This window comes from Coptis chinensis, chromosome 4 (assembly GCF_015680905.1).
Source record: "Coptis chinensis isolate HL-2020 chromosome 4, ASM1568090v1, whole genome shotgun sequence".
Lineage (NCBI taxonomy): Eukaryota > Viridiplantae > Streptophyta > Magnoliopsida > Ranunculales > Ranunculaceae > Coptis > Coptis chinensis.
The window spans coordinates 28,664,394-28,680,725 of record NC_141459.1 but is presented as its reverse complement, the minus strand read 5'-3'; the positions used below and the strand labels follow the sequence as shown (position 1 = coordinate 28,680,725).

The 16,332-nt window shown below is 36.2% G+C and overlaps 1 protein-coding gene across 1 annotated transcript; it reads right to left on the bottom strand.

The window, feature by feature from the left end:
- Positions 1-14,312: 14,312 nt before the first annotated feature.
- On the bottom strand, positions 14,313-15,176 carry LOC147503043 (uncharacterized). The gene is made up of 2 exons (XM_086604696.1): positions 14,480-15,176; positions 14,313-14,392 (listed from the first exon to the last, which is right to left on the bottom strand). Exons 1-2 carry the CDS (start codon positions 15,174-15,176, stop codon positions 14,313-14,315), a joined length of 777 nt encoding a protein of 258 aa, XP_086460822.1.
- Between the last annotated feature and the right edge of the window lie 1,156 nt (positions 15,177-16,332).

The window sequence follows — 16,332 nt, the reverse complement described above, 5'->3', positions numbered from 1 at the left end:
CCGAGAGGCATGAGCGTCGCCGCCGCAGCCGATGGCTCAAGCCATTCGACACCACGAGCCGATCTCCATCCTCGTGGACCATCTTCTTCACACTTAGGTGTGCACCATCACTTGGTCCTTTAATTACATTGTTTTATTGTTTTGTTAGTGGAATTTTACTCAGTAGTTAGATTTGAATATTAAGTTGTTTGTTTTAGATTATTTGGATTCCATATTATTTTAATATAATTTATTTTGATCATCTTTCAAAGGTTGTCTTGGAGTAAAAGTTGAAATTAGGCGATATCGGCATATCTATGATTTTTTGTAGTGGTAGCATGATATATAGGAGAGTTTAGAAGTTACTATTCTAAACCAAGTTTAAAAGATACCGGTGGTTGTTAGGAAATCAAAGCTATGGATAGTTTCCGCTTTCGGGTTTGGCGTTTTCCTATTTCCTCGAAATGGCCTTAAAACAATTTGGCAACTTGCCGATTCGCTTTTGGAAACCTTAACCTATTTAAACTTCCATCATACTACACTCACAACCCACACTACACCCCACAATCATCTTTCACTTTTCACTCCAGCCTTTTTTTTGTTTTTTTTTTCTTAGAAACTCAATTTTCAAGACTTCACGAAGCGCCGCCAAGCCGAGCCGACTTCGCCTCTACTTTATCAGAACTGAAAATCACTAGAAGCCGACCAGGCCAAACACGGAAATCGAAAAATTTAATCAGAGAATACGCTTCAAGTAGAGCGAATTCGCCAAACACCAGAATTCAAAACCCAAGAGGCTACGCTTCAAGATAGATACCGCGCGCCTCTCCAATAAACACGTAAATTTTAGATTTCTCGAGGTTCTTCCAGGTTTTCGCAGCTATTCTACAAAGTAGTGTTGAGATGACACCACCTATAGTCATTCCCCGAAGTCTTTTGAAGACTTGATGGGAACCTATACCTATGGAGCATCGTTCCGCTGAGCGGATCTTGATTAGGATGGCATGCATCTTCCTCGTGAGTAAGGACGATTCTTTTCACCTAAGCTAACTGAATTCTTCTATAATAATATTACTTTCTTTTTGTACCCAAGAAGGAGAACAAAATTTTCCCTTGCTATTGATGAACGCGACTATGGAATTCAAGTAAGCAATTTGATAGCTTTGGTGTCGGATTGCCAATACCGACCCTATGCACATACTGGGGATATATGACAGATAACGATACCTATATGAATATGCCTATTTCCATGAGTATTATGGGGGAGGGGTGTTTCGTATCATGGACCAAGACCAATATAACATCGCCCTGAGTAGCCTATCGCTGAATGTAGGCACAACCATGTTGTTCATCATGATGAACATTCTAGGGGAACGGCAGTTTACTTCTGCCAATAATACCGCTGGTGACGTTTTCCTTGCTTTAGCTGAGGGACGTCGTCGGTATGACATTTCCCCGAAGTTTTAGTTGCTACGTTGAAGCCGAGGCCATACCTTGAGGCATAAGTACCTTCTTATGCCTGCCTTGGTTTCACGCCTTTACGCGTGCCTACCCGTGATTCTTACAGACGCATTACCGATTGGGAAAGGGTCGAAATCATGAGACCCACCAATCGGTGTGGTAAGATCATTCCGAGCCATGACTTGTCGGGATGGCAGGTGCAACCACATTTGGTTGCCCCTTACACCCCATCGCACCAAATAACACTAGAAAGGTTAGCACTAGTTGATGATACCACGGCAAGGCGTGGCAAGTTGTTATGGCATGGCAGATGCGAAAGAACCTCTTATAGAAGAGGAAGATGACGAGTAAATGCTGGGGTGCAGGTAAGTTTTAGTTAAGATTAGTGTCTGCTTATGTCCCAAGCAATTTCATTCTGTTAACCCCATAATGGGTGGAACTCTTATAGAGTTGCGTCAGTTTTTGGTATTTCCTATATTAGTATGTTCTAACCGTGTTTTGCAGATATTCCAGAATTTCACGCGTTTCCATGGTATTTTTCTACCCTCTTTATTTAAATGCTTTGAGGACAAAGCATGCTTTTGTTCGGGGGGCATAGAAACTCGTGTAATTAAGGCATCTGTTAGGATATAGATAGATATAATATGCATTTGTTTTTTTTTAGTTAAAATTTCAAAAATTTAAAAATATAAATAAATAAGTCCATGCTATACACTTAGGAATATTGGTATTGTTTTTTTTTCTCCATGCTCTTAACAATCTAGAAGTCTCATAGCTTTTTGCATCGTAATAATAGTTAGAAACTTAGGTTAATATGTAGGTAATAATCTTTGCATCTATCTATAAATATATTACATGAGTATCTATGATTGTTTGGCGAAGAAGTTTTCAAATCTAGGCTAGAGTACTTATTCTACAAATCTGTGAGAATATAGCCTAAAGCCTTATATGAGTGAAACATTTGAGAAATGACACAAGGGAGAAGTAAAATCCGGATAGAGAAATCACACGCCCACTTGCTTGATCACTATGCCATATCCTAAGCGAGAATTTAGCGCTCTTTGGATCGATATAGCCAGAAATTCAAACCTATGAATTATTTTCCGCTAGTCGCCACTCGAGCCCTTTCTTTAGCCTTCCATAAACCACAATTCCTTTACCCTGTTACAAAAACAAAACAAAATAAAAAAATCAACCTACCCAATTTAGAATAAGTCCGAGAATAGAATGAGAAAGAAAAGAAGAAGAGAAAAACACGCGGTAAACAAAAATTAGTTAGTTGCTTTTAAAAATAAAGAAAAGAAGTTTCCATCCAAAGAGAAAAAAAAAAAAGAAAAGGAAAAAAAAAAGAGAAAAAAAAAAAAGTATATAGAAATAAATAAAAACTCCAAAAAAATAGAATAAAAGGGAGTCAAAGGCCAAAGAAAAGAAAAATATGGCTAAGGATGGAAACAAAGTATAGAAGCAAAAGAAAATAACAAGGTTTTCTCTAAGTTACATAATATGAAGACTCTATTATCTCAGACTTGTCCCTTTGAATATCCATTTCCTTCCTTCTTAAACCATCTCCTAATCCCCGCAACACCTAATAAAGACCTCTAGCTCAATTAGGAATAGGTTAGTGTGATAGTAAGTGGCAGATGTGTTTGATCGACCCCGGCTTCCTTGTTGTCATTGAGATTGTAAGGTAAAGTGTGCCCACTGCACACTGGAGTAGCGAAACTTGAGTGGAAAAATCAGAGTGGTTTTTGTCTTGACATTTATGTGAGGACCTACTTAAGGACGCTATTCCGAGTTTTCAGAAACAAACCTGCTAAACATTTCATAGTATTACTCATTGTTATATGTTTATTGTAGATGATTGATTATTATGCATATATTAACTTAGGTTTTTACTGTTATTCTTATGTAATTGCTAGTGAGATGTATAGATAGTTGAGACATGAAGGAGAAAACAATAGTTTATTTCTTTCGTCGTTGTAGTATAGATGAAGTTTGTGGAGTACCTTCATCGAAAAAACTCTCACGAGGCTATAACTCGTCCACTAGGGAATTCTTAGTGGTTTAAGGCCTTGTTGCATATGGTCAATGCAATCGCACTCAGCGAAACGAGATTAGGTAGAACTCCATTTTTGGTCACTTATTCTAATTTCTCATATTTGCTTGAGGACAAGCAAAATGCTGTTTGGGGGTGGTTTGATAAGAGCCCAAAACTGTAGTTCTAACCCCTTAATAATCATACTGTTAGACCAATTATGTGAATAATAAGTAAGAGTTAATACTGATTACGTGTTTTTATGCATTTCAGGCTTCAAAGTCCATTATGCGCAGAAATGTGCCACTTTAGCGAGATAAAGGAGCAAAAGTCAGCAGAACTTCCGAATGCCATATCTTTGGACTCAGACCTCGGATTGAGGCCTACCTTATGTCAAAACGACCGGCTCGGAAAGAGCTTTGCAATGGTCCAAGCCTTGACCCAATCAGAGGAGCAGAAGTGGACGAAAAGTCTGTGGAAGCTAACTGCAGCTGAAGAGGCCTTTTGGACCTGAAAGATTGGGTTTTGGGCTTGATTCTCGGCCCAACCCATGGCTCCAAGCCCATGCACGAATTTTGGATCTGATGTATAAAACAAAAGCTTAGCTCTTTGTTAATGGTAGCTAGTTAGACCTAAATTAAGATATAGAATTATAGATCTAGTTTTATTAATTAAATTAAGTTTTAGTTCCATTTAAATTCTTGTTTTAGATTAAATCCTTGAATCATTGTTCTTGATAGATTAGATAAATAAAGTAGTATTTTTTATCAAGTTCGAATTTGTCATTTCCATTTTAGATCTAAATTCAATTCTTGTCATTGTTTTATTCCAAACCATTAAATTAGATTCATTATTGCTAAATTAAGTAAGTCTCAATTTCTCACATTATGTTTAGTTTAGATTCAATGGTAAATGTTAGATTGATGACTCAAGGCTAAACCTCCATTAGAGGGTTGATGAAGCCTTGATGAAACCTTAGTTGTTTAGTATAGAAACGTTGTAGCATCTATTCCACTCTAGAAGGTCGCGTTTAAGCCATGAGAATGGGGTGGGCACTTCACATGCTAGTTAGTACTTGGTAGAAATGCCATGAACACTAGGGATTAGACTCGAATTCTTGCCGTGAAAACGTAAGAATCGAGATACCAATGCAACTGTACTAGGTCATTAAGTTGGATTCGAGGTGGATTCGATTCCCCTAATTCCTTTATCTAGAGTCAAACAATAGTATTTCCATAGCATTTGTAGTTAATTTCTAGTAATCATCTTAAGTAAGTATCGTAGTATAATATTTAAGTAAAAGCTCTCATTGACTTAAGAGTGACTAGTTAGACTTAGAAAACAATCCATGCTAGGGAACTAGGAGTGGAACGAACTTCGTACTCCATTTAGTGCAATTCGCATTGAGAGTAGAAGCTTTGATAATAGACACGTAAAAGCAATAAGTTTAGTTTACTTACGTTTTGGATTCGTAGTTCATTTCGTAGGTAAACTATTCATTTTACCATTTATCATACACATACATCTAGCCTTATCTGTCAGTGTTCTAATCATCCGCTTTGCGACCTCATTCTCCTTAGGTATCCCTCGCAAAATCTTTTCCATCTTAATACCGTTGTAAGCAACTAAGCACAATACTTCTCAAACCTGAATCAACATACTCTCCACTATTATCGGATCTCAGCTTCTTCACCTTGAAGCCGGTCTTGTTCTCAACTATGGTCTTCCACGTCTCCAATATCTCAGACTTGTGTCTCAAGAAGTAGACTCACACTTTTCTAATATGGTCATCAATGAAAGTCACAAAGTATGACTTCCCGCCAAGGGAGGAGACATTAGATGGCCCCCTTACACCCATATGAATCAACTCAAGCTTACTTTTAGCTATCTGACACCACCAGAACAGTCATTTTCTAACAGACCAAAATGTCAGTTAGTAACGGATATATCCGTTATATAGTGTGTCACGGCTATATCTGTTACTTATGGAAGAAATCATTAGGAAATATCGAGAATTAAAATTAAATAACCTGGTCACGGTTAGTTTGGCATTAGGTTTATAACCGTGAGTAATATTTCAAAACAATAGAAATATATCCAAAAAACAAAAAATGAAAAAAGAAAAATTGAAGCACCCGCTTTTGGTCACGCACGCATCTCTGTTCTTCTCTCCGTCTCTTTTTCTGCTCCACCATTTTTATTCTTTCGCTCCCCCAGACAAAGGTAAACAATGGTTTCTCATTCTCTCTCTTTCCCACTAACCCTATTTCATTATCTGTCTCTCTCCCAATTAACTAGAGATTTTCGATTATATTAGTTTAAATCTCAAAAATCCACCACCTTAGTTGAGAGAAAAAGCGAAAAATTTAGGAAGATTTGGAGAAAAAGAACGATCTTTAAAGGAATTATACAGAACAAATGCTGATCTCTGTTATGTAATCAGGTACTCTCTATTTCATTCAAATTATTTCCCTCAAATTCTCTGTTAGCAGTTCTAGGGTTTCGACGTTGTAATTCTCTCTCTCTAAAAACAATTAACTAAGCATTCTGTTGTTTCTATTTTTCTTTAATGTTTTATACTTGAGTTAAGTTAAAGGTTATTGGTTTAACTAGCTTCAATTTAATGGGTTTGTTTCTTCATTATTATTTTTATTTATTTAATTAGTATATTGGGTGATGCATCTTTCTTATGAAATCTATTTGTTTTGCTAAGGGTTTGTTTCTGTTGGGGGTGAATTATTAAGTGAGGAGTTGTAGCTGGTTCAGTCGATTGGATTTATAAGAGATGAAAGATTAAAAAATGTTTTATTCTTGTTTTTGTGACTTTGATGTTGTTAACATCTATTGTCTTTATGTATGTTCATTGATCTTATTTTTATCATCTGTCCAACTCTGAGCTTAGAATGAAATATCAGTTTCATAGTATTTTAGTTAATTAGTACTCGTTTGATCTTGTAGCATGCAGTTTGTACTTGTTTGTTTTTGTTTAAGTTTGTACTTGTTTGTTGTAGATTTTTTTTTCATTAGGAGAATTTTTTTAATAGGACTAGTTTTTTTATATGTTGAAATGCAACTGTGATGATCGGTTGATCAAGAGTTTGCTTGAGAACTCAAACTCACTATGATACAAAAATGAAAAAGAGCAGAAAAAGTACATGAAAGTTTAATGGTTCATACTAGATTTTGGCCAAAGTTATGGCTCACACTTTTTAGGTACATCACACTGAATGGGCCATTTTTCCTTATGGAACAATAGATCTTTTATGGAAGGATATCCTGGTTAGTATGTTTTTCATTGGAAATATAAATATTTACAATTTACAATATCATTACGTCTTTTAACTAGAAGTGTATAGTAGCTGAGGCCGAAAATAGTCTTTAAAATTAGAAGTGTAAATTTATAATATTAGACTGCGTTTTTACTCCGTGTATCCATTTCAACTATTGTTGTGTTATCTGTGGCAGTTGTACAATTTCTTGCCTTGAGATTAGCAGCATATTTACTAGCTAGAGTTGGATCTTGTTCTCCTATTAGGGTATTCCAGTGAAATTGTAGAGTGGCTTGGTAAATGAGCTGCAAAGAGCAATTCTAATAGCGTGCACGACTGCGCGCCTACAAATACCATTTGGAATGTTACTCCAAAAAAAAAATTGTTCAAAACAATGGACCACGAAGAACTAGTTCTGCGTGTCAAATACTTGATAATAGTATGAGATCTCTTATGTTCAGTCCTTTTCTCCCAAATAGTATTTTGAGATTGGTGAAGTTGCTTGTTGGTTAGGAGATTGTTTAAGGCCCCAGAGGCTCTTGAAACAATCCCATCCTTACATCCTATTGGGACTTTCTAGAATCTTCCCCCCATAGATATGGCTTGAGATTTATTTTATGTTACTGCGTTGTCATGACATGGAATTATTTTGGGGTTGGGTTTATATCCTGACTTTGAATTTTTATGTGGTTGTGTTGTCATGGCTGGGAATCTTTAGAGTACATGACTTGTGTAGTAATTATAAAATAGCTCTTTAGTTTCCAACTATTTTTGTTCGTTATATATATCCTGATTTACCTTGTAATTAATAAAGGCCTTTTTTGTATTTATGATTAGGTTGCATATGACAACTAAAGTGGAGATGAAGAGATATTTGGAGCAATTAGTGGTCAGTCGAGGGATATGTATACCCTTTATGTTACTAAGAATGTCGTAGGTTCATAAAATGGGATTTGGATTGCTCATGTTATCTTCCTAGTATGTTGGGTAAGCTTTTTTTTTAGGTGGCTTACAATTATAATTGCATTGAATTACATGTGTCATATGGATCTAAATGTTTTACTTCATTCCTAAGTATGTGTGAGCCAACTAAAGGGTGAAGCTTTATTGCATTTCCAAATGCTTACAAGTATTTGTTGCACTTTTGCTTATGTCTTGGCATTCTAGTATATTTGTTACTTTCGTTCTAGGAGACAATGTTATTGTCATTGGTTGATCTTCTTCCCTCCATTTGTGTCCATGTTCTTGTCTCCTCTTTGTGCTAGATATTTGGTTCTTGCAAATATTATAGCGGTATAACAAGAAATCCATTTGACGAGCAGGAGGCAAAGCCGTAAGTTCTTATTGATTATCACGTAAGTTCTTAATTTGCATGTCATATTTTTTTCTTCTTGTTTATATACATTCTATTTTCATTTTCTTCTAAACTTTAGATAATGTGCAGCAGGTTAATGTGCCCAAGAGAGAATGAATGATTTGCCACAACTACTTGTCTCCTTAATTTTGGATATGACTGTATTTGTGTCTCACTCTATGGCTGGACGAGGAAGCTTTTTAGTGGATTTGCTCCTACTAATTTCTCCATTGTTGTGTATGAACATCTATATGTATGTTTGATTTGTAAATTGGGATTTGGATTGTTGGCTTTATTTTATTAATGTTTAATCGGTTGGTGTTTCTTGTTATTCATTTTTTTTCTTTGATAAGTGTTTCTAGTTATTCATTTGTCACTTGACTCGTGGAATGTGATATCTTTGTATGTACAGGGTGAAAACTGTGCCCGGGAACATTTTGGCCCAATTTTTTTTTTATCATTGGACTGTGGTTTAGTAACGGATATAACCATTACAAAAATTGTTACTAATAAGTGCGCCAAATTTTACTAACGCTAAAATTCGTTACAAATGAACTATTCCAAGAGGCAATCACCCGTTGACTATTTGTTACAATATATATACTAACGGATATAACCGTTACTAAAATTAATTTAAGTAATGGATATATCTGTTACTAAAATTTGCGTAAGTGACTGTAACACCCCAGAGCTAACGGATATAACCGTTAGTAAAAATATAAGTAACGGTTATGGTCGTTACTAAACACCTTTTATGGTGTAGTGTGAGTTTGGCACATCTCTTGAAAACTCACCTTTTATGCTTTTCAATCATGCGATTCTCGCAGAAGTTAGTCCGACAACTCTAACAGGAGTTTACTAGTCGAGTGGAGGATTTACATTCCTTTCTCTCATGTGACCAAGTCTGTGGTGCCAAACATCCAGATCCTCTTTGCCATTTTTCCATGACAATCGATCCACACCCATGTGGGTCGTGTAAAGAGTTCCATCTTTGTCACCTTTAATGACTATTAGATCGAGAACCATTAGAGACCTTCCAAGTATCACTCATAAAGATTGTAACAAATCCTCCACTTGCCAATTGCCCCACCGAAATCAAATCCTTCCTCAATTCTAGAACGTGTCTAATTAATATCCCTCAATAACCATATTATGTCTTTCAACTTAACCAGAGCATCACATTTGCCAACAATGGCACAAGATTGGTCATCACCAAGAAAGACCTTTCCAAGGTCATCTTTGGTGTAGTTCAATTCCCAAATTAAGAACTCTTGATTTTAGGCCACATGGAATGATGCACCGGAATCAATAACCCAAGACTCCTTGTTTTTCTCCATCGAACATATCAAAGCAACATCTTCCACTTCAACTACATTAGCTTCTTGATTTTTCTTGTAGTTGTCATTCTTTGGTGCTTGATATCGGTTACTATAGTGAACAGGCAAACCACAATTGTAACATACAATGATACTATTATCTCTAGGCTCATCTTTAGGGGTATGAGATTTCGATCTCCCCCATCTATTTCTCCGTCTACCATGACCCTTGTGCAAGTGCATTCCTTCGTTTTTGGTACTCAAAGTCGAACCTGATGTTAAGGCTCCATCCGAACTCTTTCGAATTTCCTCTTCTAGTATCATACTGACCACATCGTCGAATTTCAACTTATTCATTCCCGCTGAGCCACTAATAGCCGCAATCGTAGCCTTCCAACTAGGAGGCATTTGTCTTATTATCGCCAACGCACTCACTTCTTCACTAAATGTAATCTCAACCAACTCCAATTGGTCTTTCATTTGGTTGAATTTATTTAAGTGATCCTTGAAGGAATTATTCTCCGACAATCTCATAGAGAAGAACTTGATAATCAAATAGACCTTGTTCGTGGCCGAATGTTGATTATACATGCACGTGAGTGCCTTCATGAAAGGCATCCCTGTCTTCTCATTCTTAATATTGAAGACCACCGACTTTGAGACACTCAATTGAATTGTGGCCAATGCCTTTCTATCTTGCAAATCCCATATGTCTTGCGGAATATCTTCGGGCATCTCACTTATCAAAGTTTCTATCAAATCATTTTGATAGAGTATATCCTAATTTGTATCTTCCAATAGCCGAAGTTTATACCGTCAAACTTCTCTATCTTGTAGCTTTCTCTATCGGTCGTCATGACTTCCACTTGAACCAAACAACGGTGGAGAATCTTTCTAAGGAATTTCTACAAACACCTAGCTTGCAACAAAACTTTGGTGCACCACTAAAGGTGTAGTCTTTTCCTCAAACACCTTGTATACTATGATTCAAATAACCTTATTCTCTGATACCACTTGTTGGGAGAATTCACTAGCTAGGAAGTATCACCTCAACATAGTTACTATTTATCCCAAATGACTTCTCTTGGAGATCACTCCAAAGAAATCACCCACCCATGACTTTGGTAGTTATCACAACAAACTCAATAGAGCAATAAAGACTAATACTTAATCCGCAAGCAATCAATAGTAAGTAATAAGTATGAAAGTAAATGCAAAGAGACACAAGATTTAAGGTGGTTCGGTAAATATTATATACGTGTACACAAGAGCCGGGTTTCTTTTATAGTCAAGATTGGAGAGTTTACAAGAGTTAATAGAATCAAGAACAAGCAATCTCACTCAAACCCTAGCCTAATAAAGCTCCCAAAATGAATCTCTCAAAGTTGTCTCAAAACCCTAATATATTTCCTTTATATAGGTACACATAGATAAAGGTGAGAAAATTGGGTTTTGGGCAGAAATATCGACAAACCATAGAAATTCCGAAATGTTTCACTAGTTGGGTTACAAACGATACCAGTAGGTCGGGGGAGCATAGGAATTCCATAATTATTGGTTCCAAACGACCCACGTTGTGATACCCCTGGGTGTGGCCAGAGGACGGGTATGATGGAAAGGCGCCTAGTGAAGCTTTCATATAGTGGTGAGTTCAAAGTATTGAGTGAGGTTCACCATAGATTATTTAGAGATTGAATGAATGGGAGTTTATTTGAGGGAGGAAATGTAGGTTTCTTAGCTTTTAGGACTTGTTTTTGTTAACTCTATTTGTATTGAAGAGAACTTGTAAAGACTTTGTTGATTAAAGGATTGAAAACACAAACTTGAAAGAAATAACTTGATTGAAATGAAGAACAAACTTGAAAGAAATAACTTGATTGAAATGAATAACAAAAAGTAAAACAACTTGAATGTAAATGACTTGAAAAATAAATCCTACGCTACTCTTACATGACACTAGAATAAGTCTAGGTGTTTTCTCTTATCTTACTTTTTGGTTCTTATACCCCTACTTTTACAAAAGTCTGATTTGCCCTCTCCCTTTACAATCAAGACACCTCACCATGGTTGTTTTATGCTTTTCTTTTTTGCTTTTTCCTTTTGCTTTTTCATTTCTTCTTGATCAAGCTAGGTTTAGAGCAAATCTTCTTTTGTATCAAGGACATCCATCTTTACTCTTATGAGTTAAGGACGTGACTTTCAGTTCTCTAGTTCTGAATCATTGACCTTTGACTTTGACTTTTTCAACACTTTTTCATAGCAGCTTCGAGTCTTCATAATAAGCATAAATAAGGCTCTTTTTGGTGCTAAGATACAACCTTTATGATAAGTTGTTTGAATAATTGTTCTGTAACCTGAAAAAGGCAATAAAAGCTATAAGTTGTATTTTCATTATACGCAAAAAGGGTTGTAATGCAGTAATGTAAGGGTAATAAAATGCACATTTGGGAGCTGGTCACCTAGCCCGGGTATGGGTGACGTTTGCGCTATGCTGTGATCCCACTTCGCTTATGTAGCTGTCCAAAGATCCTGACTATAAGTAATTGATCCACCAAATCCTAACGTTGAGACCTTTTATGGAATGTTTGGTTGTGGATTCCGTGGGAACTCCGCAGTTAAGCGTACTCGGGCGGGAGTAGTCCAAGGATGGGTGACCTCCTAGGAAGTTGTTGTCTGGAGTCTGAAAACCACATACTATCGAATGTCCGCAGTGGCTAAGTGGAGACAATATCGATGTAGTAGGATGGGGTGGATCATTACACATGCAGATCGCTCACTCTTCCAGACAACTTCAACAAGTCGCTTGGGTTTCTTCGAAACGACTTCGATAGATCATCCAAGCATGCCAATTCCAGTAGCTTTCCCTCCAAACGACCTAGGCAGATCGTGGGGTTCTCAACATCAATGCCTCAATAATATTGTTCAGGATTTCAGGCTTGTTGGTGAGACACCGGAGCTTTGCTAAATGGTTCCACAACCTAAGAAGGGTTGAATGTGTCAAAGGGTTGAATGTGTCAAAGAAGTAACTCGCTAGGTTTCATGAAAACTAAAAGTAGTGGATTAAGGATTTGATTTTAAACTTTTCCTTGTGTAGTCTGTGGTCAACCCATCTCTCCCATAGTCTCAGTTCACAAATAGGCGAGGCATTTAATGTGTTGATTGAGGAACTTGAGCTACGAGAATGGACATAATTGAAACAGAAGAGTAAAGAATGAAGTTAGTTGTTCCAGTAAAAAGCCGCAACTGGATAACATATATTCCCGTAGAAAATCATGTTGAGATGCTTTTGATTCCTAGATAGGTTTTTGGTTATGAAGCATAATACAAGTTTGCCTTATTGGTTTTACTTTTTGGTTTAATTACAGTAACATGCAATGTACTATGGTCCATTTAACACTTGTATCAACATACTATTTTTTGTAACAATTATATCAATGCACTAATTGTGAGTTAACAATTTTAGCAATCCGTTAAAATCCGTCAGTTAAGTTTTGACATGGCATTTTTAAAATCATTTTCTTGTTTTTTTTTTCATTTTCTTGTACAAATTTTTTAGGCCATTTAGATCTAATCTATTCTAATGGCCACTATTTGTTCTTCATCTTCTTACAAAATGAAAACCAAAGCTTCAATTAGTAACAACCAGGGCCCAAAATTTCCATTTCGAACGATATATCGGAGGGGTTAAAAACCAAAATATATCGGATATATCGGTTGATATATCATCCCAATTTTTTTTTGTTGATTAGTCAATTTTTTTTGGGTAAGTTGATATATCAGAAATGTCAAAAATTTTAATAAAAAAATCGGTCAAATATCGATCAAAATCAACTAAGTCAACAATATATATCGGATCTGTCGAATATATCGGTTGATATATATCGATATATTGGAAAACCTGATATATATTGGTTTAAAATTGTATTTATATATCCATCTGAAATATCTTAATATCTCCATATCGTGTACCTCAAAAACTGAAATATATCGCCGATATATAAATATATCGGCCGATATTTTCGGCCTTGGTAACAATAACATAAATCTTCCTGCAAAATGAGAAAAACAAGTTAGGTATAAATTCAATCAACAATACAAAATAAATAATAGAATTAAAATCTCAACATCAAAAGAAACACTTAATCAAATCAAGCATAAACACTACCCTAATTACAGTAGATATTAAATCAATGAAACTCAACAAAATAGAAAACCCAAAAAAAAAATATTCACTCTCAAACAATCAATCAAATCAAGGCGGTTTCGCGTGAAGAGAGATGGTTGTTGGAGTGGGATAATTTGAAATTGGGATAGAGAGAGAGGAGAGGGAGGGAGAAAATGGGGGGTGGGTCTAATGTGGATTTGGGTTTTTTTAATGGTGGTTTTTCTAATTTGAAGGTGTAGAAGAAGATGATGAACTTAAGGAACAATGGCCATTAGATTAGATTAGATCTAAATGGACTAAAAAATTTGTACAAGAAAATGAAAAAAAAAAAAAAAAAAAACAAGAAAATGATTTTAAAAATGCAATGTCAGCACTTAACTGACAGATTTTAACGGATTGCTAAAATTGTTAATTCGCAATTAGTACATTGATATAACTGTTATAAAAAATAGTATGTTGATACAAATGTTAAATAGACCATAGTACATTGCATGTTTTTGCAATTAAACCCACTACCAAACTTGGTTATAATACGGAGTGTTGTAAGCATCAAACATGCATGTAAGACTATATTGGAGGCCTTTTAATTTATAATTTCAATATGAGGGCAGAAATCTGATGGTCATCTGATGTTGTGAATGCTATTGAAATTACATTTTTTTTTTTTTTTTTTTTTTTTTTTTTTTTTTTTTTTTTTTTTATGGTGGTTGCCCGTGATTCACGGGCACCTAATTCATTTCATGAAACTGAAAAAGATAAAGTCAGCACCTAGTTCTTCCTCAGAGACTATACCCCTTTTCCATGCCCACTCATCTGCTTTATGAGCAATAAAATTACAAGTTCTACGGGTATATCTAAAAAAAACATAATAAAAAACGTTCAAATTAACTAAAATATTACATAGAATGGCTCTCCATATCCATTTCACATTGCTGACAGTGTCTTTGGTGCATATTTCTATCACTTCCTTCGCATCACCTTCTATAATAACAGCTCTCCAACTTCTCTGCTTTGCATATAGAACAACCATCTTGAGAGCCAAGGCTCCAACTTCCATTGCAGAAGAGGCTTTTACTAGTTTTGCACATCCTCCAGTCGGACCCCCACTAGAATCCCTGACTATTACAACAATATGAGCAATAGAGTTACAAAGTTTAAAAGTTGCATCAAAGTTCAGTTTGACCCATCCAGGTGGAGGCGGAAGCCATGCAAACCCCTTAGGAACACTCTCTTGTGTCAGGTCAGGTGGTTCCTCCTGTGGATTAGAGTCCTCATAGGCATTAAACCAACATCTGTTTATAGAGGAGGCATGTTGCAGAACTGATTCAGGTGAGGGTCTGATGTTACTGAATAGAAGAATATTTCTGGCTTGCCAGATGGCATCCAGAATTGCAATAAACAAAGTCAGCTTAGAAGGTTCATTTACCATATCAGACTTCTCAAGTTTCAAGCATGATTCAAACCAATCTCCAGGGTCAAAATCATTATCATCTACTCTAAGATTAAGTGGGGAGTTAAACCATATTCCTCTAGTCCATTCACAAAGGAAGAAGATGTGATTAGAGTCCTCTAAAGTGTTGCCACAAAGACAACACATGGGTTATATATTCAGGTGGTGTTTAATGAGATTTTCATTGGTGGGTATAATGTTTTTGAGAATCTTCCAGGTGAAAAGCTGGACTCTAGCAGGAATAGGTCATAGTTTCCAGACATGTGAGATTTCTCTGACTGCTATAGCTTGAGGATTGACCTGGCATATCCTTCTTGTTTCTACTAAGTTCAACTGAGAGGTGTTAAGCAAACTTAGTAGAAAACAAACCTTTTCTATCACTTAACCAGACCAAATTATCCTGTATAGTGATTCTAGGGTGGATAGTTTGGATGGCTGATTTAAGAGGGGCAGTAGTTGGTTTAAAACTTCATCATTCCATCCCCCATAGTCCAGCATGGCATCTTGTACCTTATAAATGCCTTATATTATGTTCTCTGCCATCTCTCCAGGTGCCACATATCTATTCTTCATAGGAACCCAACAATCATTCCAGAAATCAACATTTTTGCCATCTCCAATGCTATATGCTTAACCTTTAGTAATGATCTCCTTAGCTTTGCTAATGCTTCTCATCATATAAGAGGCATTGCTTGGGAGAGAAGACTCAGAAAAAGGTTTGAGATATTTGCCATACTTGGCCAACATTATACTCCTCCAGATTGATGCTTCCCTATTAATAATCTTCCAATATAACTTGGACAACAAAGCCAAGTTTAATGTTTGAAAAGTCTTAGCCCAAGTCCACATTCACTTTTTTTTCCTGGCATATAGAATGAATCCCATTTGCATAGATGCACACTCTTACTTATTCTACTACCCCTCCACCAGAAATCTCTACAGAGTTTATCCAGTTTAGAGGTAGTGCCAGAAGATAGAGCAAAGGAGGAAAGAGAATAAATGGGGATGGCTTGGGCCACAGTCTTTATAAGAGTTGTCCTTCCTACCTGAGATAAAAGACTAGCTTGCCATCCTTCAATGGCAGCGGACACTTTGTCAATGAGAAAAGAGAAATCTTGATTTTTTTACTTAGAGAATTTCAAGGGAGAACCAAGATAGAAATTCTTGAGATTCATATCTTTAATCATGAGATGGTCTTTCAGGAGTTTTTGATGGTTTTGGTGGACATTGGGGCTAAATGAAATGGTAGATTTCTCCAGGTTTATAGCTTGTCCAGAAGCCTCACAGTACACTTGGAGAATGT